General features: G+C 38.4%; 1 protein-coding gene across 1 annotated transcript in view; it reads left to right on the plus strand.

Moving 5' to 3' along the window:
• Window positions 1–18251, plus strand: part of LOC124605388 (glutathione hydrolase-like YwrD proenzyme) — a 148214-nt gene that overhangs the window by 126006 nt on the left and 3957 nt on the right. The window contains exon 10 of the mRNA XM_047137028.1: window positions 10345–10427. Within this exon, the coding sequence (XP_046992984.1) occupies window positions 10345–10427 (83 nt within the window). The remainder of the gene's footprint in view (window positions 1–10344; window positions 10428–18251) is intronic.

The following is an 18251-nucleotide window of genomic DNA, read 5'->3' on the forward strand; positions in this document are numbered from 1 at the left end:
GGGAGGGAAATTATTGTATGGAGAAAACTACAGAGCCAAATGTTTATATCGTAGTTTAACAGGCCTGGCCCAGCAGTTCTTATATGGGCATCAGCAAACTCAGACCTGGCCTTTGCCTCACATCAAGCTCTGTTTTCTGTGTGTTTAGTTTATTCTGTCACACATATTGGTCACATTGTGTTTGCTCTGTGCTCATCTCTATGCACTGTTCAGACACTCTGCTCCTCTGTAGAGTCACTCAGATTTCTGCTTTCATTTTCTCTCCATGATTTCATCTCCCTGGGCTTATAGACGAGCTACTGCTGGCCAGAATAATAATATTTTGGGCTTACAGCGGTGGTTCATGATATTGTCATGCCTGTGCAGATACAAAATGTGTGATAGCATGTCTCTGGTCTAATACATCACATAAAACAACAGGAGTAGTTGTTCGGTTTCCAATCCTCCCCAACAATTTTATAAATTCCGAAAGAATGTTATCTATGCCACACACATAATTTGATTGCAAATCTTCCAAAGCTCTGCAAAACCACTAACAGAGACCTTCAATGTATTCTTTCCATCTACCCCCCCCCCCCCCCACTCCCCACCCCCCCCCCCACCCCCACCCCTCTGCATTTAACATTAGGAATCCTCATATGCTCTTAATGTTGGCACCTTCAATTTTTTTTTTTTTTTTTTTTGTTTTTGGTTTTGACTTTTGTTTTCTGTATCAGTCCTTCTGATAACTATGTCTTTTTCAACTTCCTCACCATTTTGCTGCAGCCATTTTGCCTTGGCTTTACTGCGCTTCCTATTTATTTCATCCCTGTGGGACTTATAGAGTGGTATTCCTGTCTTTGCTTGAATATCTTTGCACGTCCTTTATTCATCAATCAATTGAAGTGTTTCTTCTGTTACACAAGGTTTCTTCACAGTTACCTTCCTTGTATCTCTATTATTATTTGTCTGTCCCACTTTAAAAATTGCCATTTATAGAGATGTCCAATACTCTTCAAATGAACTAACTAGTGTCAAAATTAGCTACCAGATGTTATTCATCTATTGGATTAAATCCTTAACCACATGAAGACAAAACAAAGTTTTCACTTAAATACAACTTGCATACAAATGACCACTGTTGCCACTGGGTGTTAACATCAGACTGAAATTGCATCTGAGTGAGCAGCAATCTTTGCTGGAGTGGGTAGTGGTTGTACAGAAGAGGTGTGGGTTGGGGAGGAGGAGGGATAACAAGGAAGGTGTGGGAGAGGATTCTAGTGCTGCCTGTAGAAGCACATAGGGATGTGAAGGGGACAGGGTAGTGGGCTGCTAGGTACAGCATTATGAGGTTGTGTTGGGCATGGTAGTGATGGAGGGGCGAATGGCAATGGGGAGAAAAAAAAAAGCAGAGAACAGGAAAGAACTATGCTGCTGTGCTGGTGGGATAGAAGACATGTGTAGGGCTGGAGTGAGAGCAGGGAAGGAGATAGGCAGGTGGACAAATGGGTTACAGTGAACCCCCTACTTTATGTTTTCCTGTGGTCCAGACTTTAAAAGGCAAAACTGAGAATAATGTAGAATTGAGGTAAATGTTCAAACCCACAAAATATGAGCAAAAATATATGTAATTGGCATAAATGATTAAAATCATAATCCTCTCCAATACGATGTATAAAATCTATATAAGTGAAGGAAATTAAATGTACAATACAATGTTTATATAATAATTAGTGGTAATGAATTTCATCAGTTCTTAAAAAATCACACATGTGTAACAGCTAGTAAAAGCTCATCATAAAATTGAAATTGGTATCTGGGTGGAGGGTAATCGAGCTGTTTTCCAACATGCTGCAGGCACAAATTATATGTTAAAACATACATTTTTTCAGAGATCATTCCTTTGTGCTCACCCAGTAAAAAGCAAAAATTGATTAACATTGTGAATCAAACCCAAAACTATGAAGTATGGTGAAAGGCATCCGAACCTAACATGAGCGCGCGTGTGTGTGTGTGTGTGTGTGTATGTGTGTGTGTGTGTGTGTGTGTGTGTGTTTTTCCTTCTGCACCCAATGGGAGTGCAGCATACTCTAGTGAAGTGAGCACAGTGACCTCTAGTGTATTGCTTGTAAGCTTTTCTTTGTTCATTGCACAGAGTAGTTAAAGTAGAGAATTCTGCAGTATTGCAAACATGTGCCATTTACACTTTGAACTCATCCCTTGCTGCAGTGTAAAAACAGCAGGTTTCATGAAAGCACATATATATACACACACAAGTTTTCCATCACATCTGGTACTAATTTATACCGATGAATATGAAATAAAGTTAAGGTTGCTATGATTTCAGTGTTACTGTGTCCCAACAATCCATTACATTTATAACAATCTGTCTACCATCACAGTGCATTAAACACCATTGAGGGCTCCAACAAACAATGACAGGCGATCACTCAACTGTTCACTTAACATATCCTGTTAATGAAAATGAAGTAGTCTGTGCTAGCTGCAGTTGGTAGAGGCATGATACACTACGGATTTTATCAACAGGCTCCAAGCAGAACTACTTTAAGTGAAATTAGTACATGGTAATGAAGGGTGTACGAGGAGTAACTATAAAAATTAAACCTATGTGGAAGCAGCAGTCACTTCATTCACTGTAGTTCATCATGTCAGCTGTACTTTGGATCAAGCCACAAAGTAGGCTTGCTGTTTATCATTCTATATGCTAGATGCCACTGCATTAGCATGATGTCATAATACTATACACCCATTGGCTGCAGGTGAAGACATAATCCAACATGTTACAAACATCTTAGATGTTGTAATCCAGCAGTTTTCACCGTATTTCAGTTTTCAGTTTATTTTACCATGTAGGCTTAAATTTTTGCTAGTTTTGAGGCGAACATAAAATGAAAGAATCCTCAAAACTGTGTGTCTTAAGGTATAATTTGTAGCACAGTATAATTTGTTGGAAATGGCTCAATTACCTCTTACATCATAAGCAAAAGTGATAGTCTTTCCAATTACATACTATACAGTATTACTAGTGACAAAACCTACTTTTTCCCTAATAGGTCCATTTTATGACACAAAATTTTGAAATGTCTTTCTTGTTTGTTTATGGATTCGTGATTTACTCTCATTTGACATTATGAGTGTTGGTAAAATTGCTACCTAGGAGGAGAAGAATTAAATTCTCACGCTGACTGATTCATTGCTCCTGTGCCTGTTTATACCTCATAATCCAATATTTTAGGAATTTCAAATGTTTTGAAGGCTAAGGTCTGTAAACTTATTATGTAGTAAGCTAAACAAAGTGAGTTAGTGTGGTGTGGTGGCTGCACTGGCTGTTGGGTTCTGTAACAAATCACCAGCCAATAAAAGCTAACTGGCCAGAAGTGGTGAACATTTCCTTGATTCTGACTGAGCATTTTCTTCAAGACTCAGTGTTTGAATTTAAAAGGTTGGCAATTAATATTGATGCTCAATACAGTACATCAGAAATACATGCAAAAAGACGAGCGTGAATTATAAGTGGCACAACAAAAGGTGGTCGGCTGGGCTACTTCATCATATGTTGGCTTCGTCTGGAACACTTTGTGTTAACTGTCATGTTTTTCCATTGTTGCTGCAACCTATCAGTGGTTGTACCATAACTTCACAGTAAAGCTAAATGTTGCAAGTTATGTTGGCAGTGCCACTTGTGGATTATGTCAGTATTTGTTCTTTCATGTCTCCTGCTTCCGAAATGGCCTAAAATATTTCTTTAACTCTGTCATAACCCATGGTGCAAACTGTCCAGCTTTAGTGCCACTTATAACTTCAATCTATCTCATCAAATGTCAATAGGAAGAATATGGGATGATGTCAAGGGAGACACTGCATAAGAACATAGAATCGATGTAAACCTCACTAAGAAGAAATTTAAAATCAGGGAATTTTTAGCATTTACATCATTTGTTTTTCATAGGGGTTATGAATTTATGGCATGGAATCATGAAAAACATAAAATCAGGGAACATAAAATCAAAATTCCACTGTTGTGAAGGTTGTGGCCAGGGTGGTTACATGAACAAATGGTATGTTGCAGGGAGAGTTCCCACCTGCACAATTCAGGAAAGCTGGTGTTTGCGGGAAGAATCCAGATATCACAGGCTGTCAGGCAGTCATAGAAATCAAGCAAACTGTACTGGGCAGTATGCTCAGCTATTGGGTAGTTAGGCTGGCTCTTGGTCAGTTTGGTGGTGACCATTCGTACAGACAAAGAGCTTGTTAGTTGTCATCCCCACATAGAAAATGGCAAATTGATTGCAACTAAGTTTGTATATCACCTGGCTGCTTTCACAGGTGGTCCTGCATTTGATGGGATATGAGATGCCTGTGACAGTACTGGTGGACATGGTAGAGAGGATGTATGAGACATGTCTTGCATCTAGGTCTATTGGTCTATTGGAGGGATATAAATCATGGGGCAAGGGGCTGGGAGCGGGATGGACAAGGATATTGCATAGGTTGTGTGGATGGCAGAATGCCACTGTGGGAGGGGCAGGGAAGATACCTCTCATTTCAGGCCATGGTGAGAGGGAGTCAAAACCTTGGTGGAGAATTTGATTCATTTGCTCCAGTTCTGGGTAGTACTGATTCATGAGAGGTGTGCTTCTTTGTGGTTTGATGTTGAGTACGCAGGGAACGGCAGGTGAGTGGGGATACAAGGCACTGCCCTTTTATGAATGATATAAAACCTCTTTCTACATCTACATCTATACTCTGCATACCACCATGAGGAACATGGCAGAAGATATGTCAAATTGCAACAGTTATTCAGGTTTCTTCTTGTTCTGTTCATGTATGGAGGCTGGGAAGAATGCTTGTTTGAATGCCTCTGTGTGTGCTGTAATTATTCCAATCTTATCCTCAAGATCTCTGTGTGAGTGACACCTTTTTTTTTTTTTTTTTTGTCATCAGTCTACTGACTGGTTTGATGCGGCCTGCCATGAATTCCTTTCCTGTGCTAACCTCTTCATCTCAGAGTAGCACTTGCAACCTACGTCCTCAATTATTTGCTTGACGTATTCCAATCTCTGTCTTCCTCTACAGTTTTTGCCCTCTACAGCTCCCTCTAGTACCATGGAAGTCATTCCCTCATGTCTTAGCAGATGTCCTATCATCCTGTCCCTTCTCCTTATCAGTGTTTTCCACATATTCCTTTCCTCTCCGATTCTGCATAGAACCTCCTCATTCCTTACCTTATCAGTCCACCTAATTTTCAACATTTGTCTATAGCACCACATCTCAAATGCTTCGATTTTCTTCTGTTCCGGTTTTCCCACAGTCCATGTTTCACTACCATACAATGCTGTACTCAAGACGTACATCCTCAGAAATTTCTTCCTCAAATTAAGGCCGGTATTTGATATTAGTAGACTTCTCTTGGCCAGAAATGCCTTTTTTGCCATAGCGAGTCTGCTTTTGATGTCCTCCTTGCTCCGTCCATCATTGGTTATTTTACTGCCTAGGTAGCAGAATTCCTTAACTTCATTGACTTCGTGACCACCAATCCTGATGTTAAGTTTCTCGCTGTTCTCATTTCTACTACTTCTCATTACCTTCATCTTTCTCCGATTTACTCTCAAACCATACTGTGTACTCATTAGACTGTTCATTCCGTTCAGCAGATCATTTAATTCTTTTTCACTTTCACTCAGGATAGCAATGTCATCAGAGAATCGTATCATTGATATCCTTTCACCTTGTATTTTAATTCCACTCCTGAACCTTTCTTTTATTTCCATCATTACTTCCTCGATGTACAGATTGAAGAGTAGGGGCGAAAGGCTACAGCCTTGTCTTACACCCTTCTTAATACGAACACTTCGTTCTTGATCGTCCACTCTTATTATTCCCTCTTGGTTGTTGTACATATTGCATATGACCCGTCTCTCCCTATAGCTTACCCCTACTTTTTTCAGAATCTCGAACAGCTTGCACCATTTTATATTGTCGAACGCTTTTTCCAGGTCGACAAATCCTATGAAAGTGTCTTGATTTTTCTTTAGCCTTGCTTCCATTATTAGCCATAACGTCAGAATTGCCTCTCTCATCCCTTTACTTTTCCTAAAGCCAAACTGATCGTCACCTAGCGCATTCTCAATTTTCTTTTCCATTCTTCTGTATAATATTCTTGTAAGCAGTTTCGATGCAAGATCTGTTAAGCTGATTGTGCGATAATTCTCACACTTGTCAGCTCTTGACGTCTTCGGAATTGTGTGGATGATGCTTTACCGAAAGTCAGATGGTATGTCGCCAGACTGAAACATTCTGCACAGCAACGTGAATAGTCGTTTTGTTGCCACTTCCCCCAATGATTTTAGAAATTCTGATGGAATGTTATCCATCCCTTCTGCCTTATTTGACCGTAAGTCCTCCAAAGCTCTTTTAAATTCCGATTCTAATACTGGATCCCCTATCTCTTCTAAATCGACTCCTGTTTCTTCTTCTATCACATCAGACAAATCTTCACCCTCATAGAGGCTTTCAATGTATTCTTTCCACCTATCTGCTCTCTCCTCAGCATTTAACAGTGGAATTCCCATTGCACTCTCAATGTTACCACCGTTGCTCTTAATGTCACTAAAGGTTGTTTTGACTTTCCTGTATGCTGAGTCTGTCCTTCCGACAATCATATCTTTTTCGATGTCTTCACATTTTTCCTGCAGCCATTTCATCTTAGCTTCCCTGCACTTCCTATTTATTTCATTTCTCAGCGACTTGTATTTCTGTATTCCTTAATTTACTGGAACATATTTGTACTTCCTCCTTTCATCAATCAACTGAAGTATTTCTTCTGTTACCCATGGTTTCTTCGCAGCTACCTTCTTTGTACCTATGTTTTCCTTCCCAAATTCTGTGATGGCCCTTTTTAGAGATGTCCATTCCTCTTCAACTGCACTGCCTACTGCACTATTCCTTATTGCTGTATCTATAGTGTTAGAGAACTTCAAACGTATCTCGTCATTCCTTAGTACTTCCGTATCCCACTTCTTTGCGTACTGATTCTTCCTGACTAATGTCTTCAACTTCAGTCTACTCTTCATCACTACTATATTGTGATCTGAGTCTATATCTGCTCCTGGGTACACCTTACAATCCAGTACCTGATTTCAGAATCTCTGTCTGACCATGATGTAATCTAATTGAAATCTTCCCGTATCTCCCGGCCTTTTCCAAGTATACCTCCTCCTCTTGCGATTCTTGAACAGGGTATTCGCTATTACTAGCTGAAACTTTTTACAGAACTCAAATAGTCTTTCTCCTCTTTCATTCCTTGTCCCAAGCCCATATTCTCATTAACCTTTTCTTCTACTCCTTCCCCTACAACTGCATTCCAGTCGCCCATGACTATTAGATTTTCGTCCCCCTTTACACACTGCATTACCCTTTGAATATCCTCATACACTTTCTCTATCTGTTCATCTTCAGCCTGCGACGTCGGCATGTACACCTGAACTATCGTTGTCGGTGTTGGTCTGCTATCGATTCTGATTAGAACAACCCGGTCACTGAACTGTTCACAGTAACACACCCTCTGCCCTACCTTCCTATTCATAACGAATCCTACACCTGTTATACCATTTTCTGCTGCTGTTGATATTACCCGATACTCATCTGACCAGAAATCCTTGTCTTCCTTCCACTTCACTTCACTGACCCGTACTATATCTAGATTGAGCCTTTGCATTTCCCTTTTCAGATTTTCTAGTTTCCCTACCACGTTCAAGCTTCTGACATTCCATGCCCCGACTTGTAGAACATTATCCTTTCGTTGATTATTCAATCTTTTTCTCATGGTAACCTCCTCCTTGGCAGTCCCCTCCCGGAGATCCGAATGGGGGACTATTCCGGAATCTTTTGCCAATGGAGAGATCATCATGACACTTCTTCAATTACAGGCCACATGTCCTGTGGATACACGTTACGTGTCTTTAATGTAGTGGTTTCCATTGCCTTCTGTCGCTGATCATTGCTGATTCTTCCGCCTTTAGGGGCAATTTCCCACCCCTAGGACAAAAGAGTCCCCTGAACCTCTATCCGCTCCTCCGCCCTCTTTGACAAGGCCGTTGGCAGAATGAGGCTGACTTCTTATGCCGGAAGTCAGCACATAGGAAGTTGTAAAATGTTCTCAGGGTCATCATTTAATGATAGTTCCTGAAGCTTTGTTGATATACTCTCTAGGGACAGTTTATGTCTACCTTCAAGACTTTTCCATTTCATTCCATTCAGTATTTTTGTGACACATGGATACAATCAACAAAATCAAAGTCCAGGACTTTCACTGTGAAACATGATGAATAATCATCTCAGTCAAAAGTCATTGGCAACATCAATATTTTCAAGCTAAGTATACAAGAAATCATGTCTTGTTTCCTGCTTCAAAAATCTTAAGATACCATACAGCAGTATTCTCAGGGTGAACCAGAATGCTGCTGACAATCTTTCAGAGATTGTTCATGGATACCTTCTGAGTATTTTAGCATGGGGGACCTACAGTCTCCAGTGGCTGATAACAGAGGTATTATATTTCTCATGGTGTCTTGCACCAGTGAACTTTGTATCTGTATTACACTGAAAATAGTACACAATAGTATAAATGTTGCCAGTATGTGCTTTCCATCTTGTTTGGAGACAACATTGTTCCATTTGCTTACAGTCCTTTCCGTTGACAACAGTTCTGTCCACATTGGTCTATGTCTTCAAGCTTGCATTCAGCACTGCTCTGTTTTGTCTTGGGTTTTGTTTTTCTGGTAATGTTGATTGAACACTGACACTGATACACAGCAGCAGGGCTAGATTTAGTGCTGAAGAGTAAGTCTCATTGTTGGTTTGCTCAATACAATGGAAGAGCTGCACAAAAATGCTATGCTGAACTGTACCTGCAGAGACAGCAAGCCTCATAACAGTACTTTAGCACTTGTGCATAGGTGCCTACAAGAAACCAGATCCTTCCATTATAAATAATTGCATATTGCAGTCATTTTGATTGCTGCCAAGTTATTTTCACAGAAACAAGGTTATTGTGGTAACAAATAAATCATAATTACACTATTACTGTGTTACAAGTCGCCAGAGACAGTGGGTCTCTTATACCAAAATACTCAGGACTTTGTCAGTTCAAAAATGTATTTTACTGGAGCTAAAGTATTTATGTTAGTATGAGGCTGCTGTAGATTTAATTATACATGAGAGGTTTTAAATATACATGGTGTCCCAGGAGGAATGCTCAGTATTCAGGGATATGACACAAATGACCATTCGAAGCAAAAAATTTTAGTAAACATCAGCTCTGAAATGCAAAAAATAATAGCTATGAGCAGTTTATCATCTTTGCTACTGTGAAACAAATCTCTTCTACTGCAAGCTCTTTCCTTTCCATATTTTGGGACAAGACAGTATGACCAAAACAAGAAAATATTGTCTAGTAACCATGGGATTTAAAGTGCATACTTTAAGAGCTATGAGCAGTTGTTCAGTAGAAGATATGTGTGTCACAGTAGTGAAGGTGAACAACTGCTCATAGCTCTTAAGGTATGCTCTTTAAAGATTAGATTAGACAATCTTTTCTTGTTTTGGTCCATACTACCTCCAGGAACACCCTGCAGAAGAACAGGTGATGGTTAGAGACAAGTAATGGATAGGGAACTGCAAAGATTCAGCCCATGGAGTTAATGGGAATGATAATTCTCTTGTGAAGAGTGTTCCTACTTTTGCAGTTCAGAAGCTCAGGCACTAGGCAGGACAAGTTAGTAAAGAATCCACATGACTTGGGTCATGAAGCTGCTACTGAAGTCAACCACATTATGTATTTGTTGCAGTAAAGTTGGTATCAATAAAATATGACTGCCTTCACAGTCACAGGCGAGTGCCTGTGACAGGTAGGCAGACAAAGCTATTGTGTAGGATAGATGGGTGACAGAATCCTGCTCTTGGAGGACTGGTAAGGATAAAGAGGGGGTTTTGCTATTTTCAGTGAACAAAGAGATATAGTCAAAATTAGTCAAAAGAATATGAATTATTTGTTCCAATGTTAGAAGAAGTCCATCTCCTGGCGGTTGTATGGAAATCCACAATATGTGTGGCCCTAACCCAAAAGAAATGAGACTGCTACTAAAGAAATATTTGTTGTGGTGTTAGTGCAGATCTGTTTTTTAACAGTTGCTAGTTAGTAAAAGAGTGAAAATTTGTAGGTTTGGAAAATGATAGGATTCATGTCATATCCACATTATTTAGAACATGCTCACCCAACTATTCCTAACTGTTGTACATTGATGTTTTACACCAGATCTTAAAGACACAATTACTCTCTTCCAGGTGCTACTCAACATGGTGGAATTTGGAATGGATCCACAGCAAGCCTTGGATTACCCAAGATTTTTTGTGGATGTCAGTACAAGGTTTGTTATCACAGCTGCTTGATATTCTTAGAAACTGACTAATTCTACTCAACCAATTTTTGAATACAAAACTTTATGTAGTTCATATTTATTATCTTTTTCATTCATTTTTATCTCTATTTCGTATAAAACTGACTCTGAGGTAATTGCTTACTTCATAGATACTCTTTCTGTCTAATAAGAGTAATATATAGTCTCAGAAAATGAACTGGTGAGGTTACAAATGTGTGATTTTCTTAGCTGATGATTTTGACAATAAGGTGGTTTTGTGGACAACACATATATCCAGAGAAAACTTTCAGTAGTTCAGATTAAGAACAAGGCGAGTTGGAAACTAAAGGAGCATACAGGACACATAACAACTGAGGCATCTAATTATACCAGCAAGACCTCAGGACAAGAAAGTAAGAATATAAACTATAATTCTGAGGATTCACATTTGGAAGTTGTATGGAGAAATTGGTTGATAACTGAACATCTAAGTAATTCTGTCAAAAGTACGTCTCTGAGTAAGTTCTTCAAAATACCACTGTACTAAGAATGGAATGAGTAGAGACAAAATATAAATAAATGACAAAGAATAGTGACTTTAAATAACAATGACTCTTATGGAAAATAATGAAAGATTCTATTAAAAAAATAAATCCAAGATACTAAAAGAAAGAAGATCGTTAAAATCATGTAGGATATTTTCGTCAATTAATGTAACAAAGGACATTATAAATACTATGTATTCTAGTGGTTTTACTGACAAATTATTTTAAATGTCTCAGAAACATTTCTTGTAAACATAAGGTAATACAGACATTTCTTTGTGTAATCCCTTTGTATAATTCACAAACAACTAATGGGTCGTATAATAGCATCAGAGTACAAGTGTTGGAGGATGTGGGGCAACTGAAAAAGTATTTGATCAAAGTCTCAGGTGATGATGTTAGGTGGAACAGTTAACAGCCTGGCTATATACAGTGATACAGCAATATTTTCTGTCAAAATGAACATAAGTGAGATGCTGCTAGAGAATCATCACTAATGTAAATTGGTGCAAGTAACTCACCATTATTTTCATGTAGGATGTTGTGATGCAGCCTACATGAAGAATGATGCTGGTCATTTGTGGTGTTGAAGAAATTGCCATAACCCCTACACAGTATTGAAAAAAACATCTAAACTTGAAATTTTGATATGATTTGGCAGTTGCATTGACAAAGCTAGCGTATCTACAATGAACACCTTTAGTGAATAAGTAGAGTGCCTACAGAAAATGACTCCATACAACACTTCATAGTGACACAAGTAATGTAGATAATTTTGTTGCATGACTAGCCCCCTTGAAAGCCTACAGTACAAGTTGCTCTCAATTATAATTGCAGTAAAGGTGGATACCTAGGAATTTGGATGTCTCCAATCTCCGTAACTGTTGGTTTCACCAATACAACCTCTAGGTCTGTATGGCTTGTGTGCAATTGAATAAAATTGATCTTACTGGTGTTGGTCAAAAGAGCATTAACAGTGAACCAGGTGAGGGCTTTGGCTAGGATATAATCACTGCCTATGGCTGGAAAATTTTCTGCCACAATTTAAGTGTTATCAGCAAACATGCTGAATTTACATTCCTGGTTACATACTGCAAATTGTTAACATAAATCAGGAATAATATTGGACTTGGAACAGAACCCTGAGGGACTCCATCTTATACAGCTGCTCCCCATTTGAAGCCCACACTTTCCAGCACTTCTTTTTGTCTTCTGTTGATGAGGCAGAATGAAAGTAGGTTGTGTATTGGATGTCTGATGCCAAAGTGAAAGATCTTCTCTAATAGCAATCTGTGACCGACACAGTCAAAGACTTTCAACAAATTACAAAAGAGCTTATACAGCTGCTCCTAGTTTGAAGTCCACACTTTCCAGCACTTCTTTTTGTCTTCTGCTGATGAGGCAGAATATAAGTAGGTTATGTATTGGATGCCAATTGCCATAGTGAAAGATCTTCTCTAATAGTAATCTGTGACTGACACAATCAAAGACTTTTGACAAATTACAAAAGATACCTACTATCAAGCTGTTGTTGTTGTTGTCGTCTATGATATCATGTACAAATGTAAAGATACCTTGTTCAATTTATACAGTCTTTTGAGAGTCAAACTACCTTTTATTAACAATGCCAAACTGGTCAACATGTTTCACAACCTGATTACGTGACAGTTTTTCAAATTTTTGGAAAATATGATTATTAATGAGATTGTTTTATCATTGTTTGCACTTGTAGCATCCCTCTTTATTTGAAGTGTTTCATGAGAGTGTATTTGTGAAACATTCCCTGGTACATTTCTGAATTAGAGGTAGTGCTGGATTTATGCATTAGACACATAGGCCTGGATCTAGGAAAGGGGGGCATCACTAGACCTCCATCAGCTCTCGTATTTTCAATAGACATAGGGAAAAAGTGGAAACATGGAAGGCAACCCAGTGGCCAGCACAACTGTCACTAGCTTAGTGTTTAGGTCATTGGTGAGTTCTGTTGGAGGGCATCTTTTAACATTGCTGTCACAATGACTGTAAAGTTGTATCTATCATCGGTTCACGTACGAGTTAATACTGCTTTTGTTACCAGTTGTCATCCCTGTGCATTTTAGTTAACATTCTTTTTCTTTGAAAAAAATCACTCTACCTGAAAAAATGAGTAGTGTGAAAAAGCTATGCAGTGCACTAAATAGGAAATTAACTATTGAACAAAAGACTGGAATATGCCATTCAAGTAAAAGACTTGGAAAATATTTTTTCTAAATGTGAAAATGCAAATTTGAACTACCTGATCAGTAGTAGTAACATTAAAAGTCAATGTGTATTTTTAACACTATGTAATGAAAGCACTGATGGTGATGAATATGTGATGACAGTGGTGGTAGAGTTAGGAATTGAAGCAACATCGCTTGTGATGGTAACGTGGAGCTTCAAACATTTGGCAATAAGGAAATTGAGGAGGACAGAGACGATGACAAGAAAAGTTGCAAATAGTGTCTTAAAAATAAAAACAAATGAGCATTTGGTGGGAGTGTGGGGCAAAGTACCAAGAAGTCTCTGGCCTAAAGTGCCACCACCATCTTTTCATCAAGCCCTTATTAAATGTTAATGAATCAGTGGTTCTCTTTGCAGATAATGACATACTGTCTTAAAGATTAAGTGATTATGTTTTTATTTTTTATACTTGTTGTGATACAATCACATCAGAATTACACAATACTATAACTGGTTTTGACCAGATATGCAGGTAACAGTTTTGACCACAAGCTAATTATACATTCCAAGATTACTTTAGACATATTACTAAGAATACTTATTGCACAAAAGTGAAGATTATCTCACTCTTTGAGTGATTTTACAAATTTTAACTAAGTATTCTGTAAAATTTGTAAATGCTCAGGTGTGCTGACCATTCGTACATCATTGTGACACTTGGTCACATCATACACAGCATGACCTTAGTCTATATGCCTCTGGTAAGAAGTTACCTGCACGGCTAAATGTAAGTAATATTCAGTATGACCAGCTACTAATCAAGAAAAATGCTGCAACTTGACAAGGCAATGATCTGGAAGAACACTAATTTAATTCAGAAGAAGCCTTAGAAATAAGACACGAACTTATATATTCACACAAGAATATAAAAAAGCAAATGGAACATCAACAAAGGATTTGACAATCACAGAGACTGAAGTGATACCTCCAGGTGAATACAGAGAATTTAGGCTAATATCAGACTACTGCAGAACCAGAAAAAAGGAAAGTGGGAGTGGCTTCCCTCCTTTAGTGCTTAAATTAAGGATCATTTGACAGCAGATCTCCGTCTCCATGACTTTCTGCCTTCTTCTTTATTGCCGTGTAAGAGTTACCATTGACATCCTTTATACACTGCATTATGTACTTCAGTCGTGGTCTTCCTCTTTTCCTTTTTCCATTAAAATACGTCTCTATTATTATTTTTAGCTCCTTGTATCACAAGATATGACAAATAATCTGCATTTTTTTGTGCAGTAGCATTTCACCCACCCCTCTCCCAATCTCTTGAGGATTTCACTTGTTATCTTATCAGTCCATTTGATTTTTGGGCTGTTCCCATAAAAACATCTCAGAAGAATTCAATCTTTTCTTTTTTAAGTCTCCAGAGCCACATTCCAAGTACACACCTTCAGAAACGTTATCCTGATTGGCAACTGTTATTTTTTCAGAAGGCTCTCTTTTCTTGATCAGTTCCAGTTTTTATTTCTTCTTTGTTTCTTCCATATCATGATCTTGCTTCTTCAATAAGTAAATGAGCCTTTCTGTTACTGCAAGTTGTCACATGCATGCTCTCAGGCACTGGCTTGCCTTCTTTTTTCACAAGAAACCTTCTTTTTTCACAAGTCAGCACCATTGTTTTAGACTAATTTATATTCCTGTTCCATTTTTTTCCTATAATTTTATCCAATTTATTTAATATAGTTTCAAGGCCTTCTTCAGTTTCTGTTAAAATAGCAGCATCATTAGCATATCTCTGTGTATCTTCTGTCTTGCAACAGACCATAAAATGGGGTAATACAGATCATTTTTAGTCATTTTTTACTGATATTTCCCATGCCATTAAAACCATATTTATGTAATTCTATGTAATTTTATATTTAAAATGCGTGAGTCTTTCTCATTCATTTGATGACAGAAAATTGAAACAAGTGAATATACTATGAGTATAGGAAAGAAATCACTGATGGTGGTACACCATGGGGTGGGGTAATTCCAATCAGGGATTTATTTTGCTTGATTATAAATGTTACTCTTTTCCGTAGTTACAATGATCAAAATTTTACAATTTTTAAAAATTATAAACACTACTGTAGTTATAAAGTAAAAAATAGGCCTGCATATATAAATACATGAACAAGAAAAATCAAAATTTTCAACACACAATTCGACACTCAGATTTAAATACTTGTTTCATTACAAGCAGTCCTATTCCACAGTACTAACATCAATATCAGAGAAAATAAACATTCCTTGTTTGCAAGACATCGGCTACATCTCTGTAATTTTTCTTCTCCTATGTCCATTGTATCTGCAACATCTGGGAATACAAAAAAGGTTGAGGCTCCAGTGTCTCTTTATTTGGGTCACCAACTTGGGCTTTCTGGAGATGTTCTTCAAAGGATGCAGTCCAGGAGGGTTTATGACTATTAACATCATTCTCATTTCGTGGAATCTGACACTACATTTCTTCAGGACAGAGAGGCACAATACCAATTTTTTTAACTGCCACATCAAGAGACTGGCAAAGGTTGGTTACATTTAGAGGCAGGAGGACAAATCTAATGTAATGTCATATTCCTCATAAATCTTGAGGACACTTATTGTGAGATGGCTGGATAAGCTATCACCAATCATAATATTGGTCTCTGCAATCTGTTGGCATAGGGTAACAAAATTTTTGTGAACCATGGTTCAAACATATTAAGATCAAACCAACCACTCATATTCCTGTTGTAAAGAGCCCCATTGACACCTCCCCCAGCTTAAGTATCATACAGGTGCTTACTTTTGTAAACAGTAAATGGGGGTAACAATGTTGCATCTGCAGCTGCTGCCATTGTGCACTGACACTAGTTTTAGATGTACTGTGTCTAAAATTCTCCTAGGATGTTTCACACCTCTTTTGTCAAGCACCTTCACCTCTCCTGGGTTTTCAGAAAAATTTGTTTCATCGTAGTTAATTATACTAGTGTCAGGAACTTCATTCAATGTTTCCCTAAGATTATTGTAATGTTCTATTATGATCTCCCTTGAAATAGCTGCTCTAACTCTTTTTATGTTCTCTTTGATTTTCAATCTCAGTTCAGAGTTTCTTTTCAGAAATGCATGAACCCACTCTAATCCCAGCCAATTGTCTTTAAACCTCTTTTCCATTTCCCCTGCATGGTTAAGGTTATTGTTGTTGTTGTTGTTGTGGTCTTCACTCCTGAGACTGGTTTGATGCAGCTCTCCATGCTACTCTATCCTGTGCAAGCTTCTTCATCTCCCAGTACCTACTGCAACCTACATCCTTCTGAATCTGCTTAGTGTATTCATCTCGTGGTCTCCCTCTACGATTTTTACCCTCCACGCTGCCCTCCAATACCAAATTGGTGAGCCCTTGATGCCTCAAAACATGTCCTACCAACCGATCCCTTCTTTTAGTCAAGTTGTGCCACAAACTTCTCTTCTCCCCAATCCTATTCAATACCTCATCATTAGTTACGTGATCTACCCACCTTATCTTCAGCATTCTTCTGTAGCACCACATTTCGAAAGCTTCTATTCTCTTCTTGTACAAACTGGTTATCGTCCATGTTTCACTTCCATACATGGCTACACTCCATACAAATACTTTCAGAAACGACTTCCTGACACTTCAATCTATACTCGATGTTAACAAATTTCTCTTCTTCAGAAACGATTTCCTTGCCATTGCCAGTCTACATTTTATATCCTCTCTACTTCGACCATCATCAGTTATTTTACTCCCTAAATAGCAAAACTCCTTTACTACTTTAAGTGTCTCATTTCCTAATCTAATCCCCTCAGCATCACCCGATTTAATTTGACTACATTCCATTATCCTCGTTTTGCTTTGTTGATGTTCATCTTATATCCTCCTTTCAAGACACTGTCCATTCCGTTCAACCGCTCTTCCAAGTCCTTTGCTGTCTCTGACAGAATTACAATCTCATCGGTGAACCTCAAAGTTTTTACTTCTTCTCCATGAATTTTAATACCTACTCCGAATTTTTCTTTTGTTTCCTTTACTGCTTGCTCAATATACAGATTGAATAACATCGGGGAGAGACTACAACCCTGTCTCACTCCTTTCCCAACCACTGCTTCCCTTTCATGCCCCTCGACTCTTATAACTGCCATCTGGTTTCTGTACAAATTGTAAATAGCCTTTTGCTCCCTGTATTTTACCCCTGTCAACTTCAGGATTTGAAAGAGAGTATTCCAGTTAACGTTGTCAAAAGCTTTCTCTAAGTCTACAAATGCTAGAAACGTAGGTTTGCCTTTTCTTAATCTTTCTTCTAAGATAAGTCGTAAGGTTAGTATTGCCTCACATGTTCCAACATTTCTACGGAATCCAAACTGATCTTCCCCGAGGTCCACTTCTACCAGTTTTTCCATTCGTCTGTAAAGAATTCGCATTAGTATTTTGCAGCTGTGACTTATTAAACTGATAGTTCGGTAATTTTCACATGTCAACACCTGCTTTCTTTGGGATAGGAATTATTATATTCTTCTTGAAGTCTGTGGGTATTTCGCCTGTTTCATACATCTTGCTCACCAGATGGTAGAGTTTTGTCATGACTGGCTCTCCCAAGGCCATCAGTAGTTCTAATGGAATGTTGTCTACTCCCGGGGCCTTGTTTCGACTCAGGTCTTTCAGTGCTCTGTCAAACTCTTCACGCAGTATCTTATCTCCCATTTCATCTTCATCTATGTCCTCTTCCATTTCCATAATATTGTCTTCAAGTACATCGCCCTTGTATAAACCCTCTATATACTCCTTCCACCTTTCTGCCTTCCCTTCTTTGCTTAGAACTGGCTTGCCATCTGAGCTCTTGATATTCATACAAGTGGTTCTCTTCTCTCCAAAGGTCTCTTTAATTTTCCTGTAGGCAATATCTATCTTACCCCTAGTGAGACAAGCCTCTACATCCTTACATTTGTCCTCTAGCCATCCCTGCTTAGCCATTTTGCACTTCCTGTCGATCTCATTTTTGAGACGTTTGTATTCCTTTTTGCCTGCTTCATTTACTGCATTTTT

This window comes from Schistocerca americana, chromosome 3 (genome assembly GCF_021461395.2).
Source record: "Schistocerca americana isolate TAMUIC-IGC-003095 chromosome 3, iqSchAmer2.1, whole genome shotgun sequence".
Classification (NCBI taxonomy): Eukaryota; Metazoa; Arthropoda; class Insecta; order Orthoptera; family Acrididae; genus Schistocerca; species Schistocerca americana.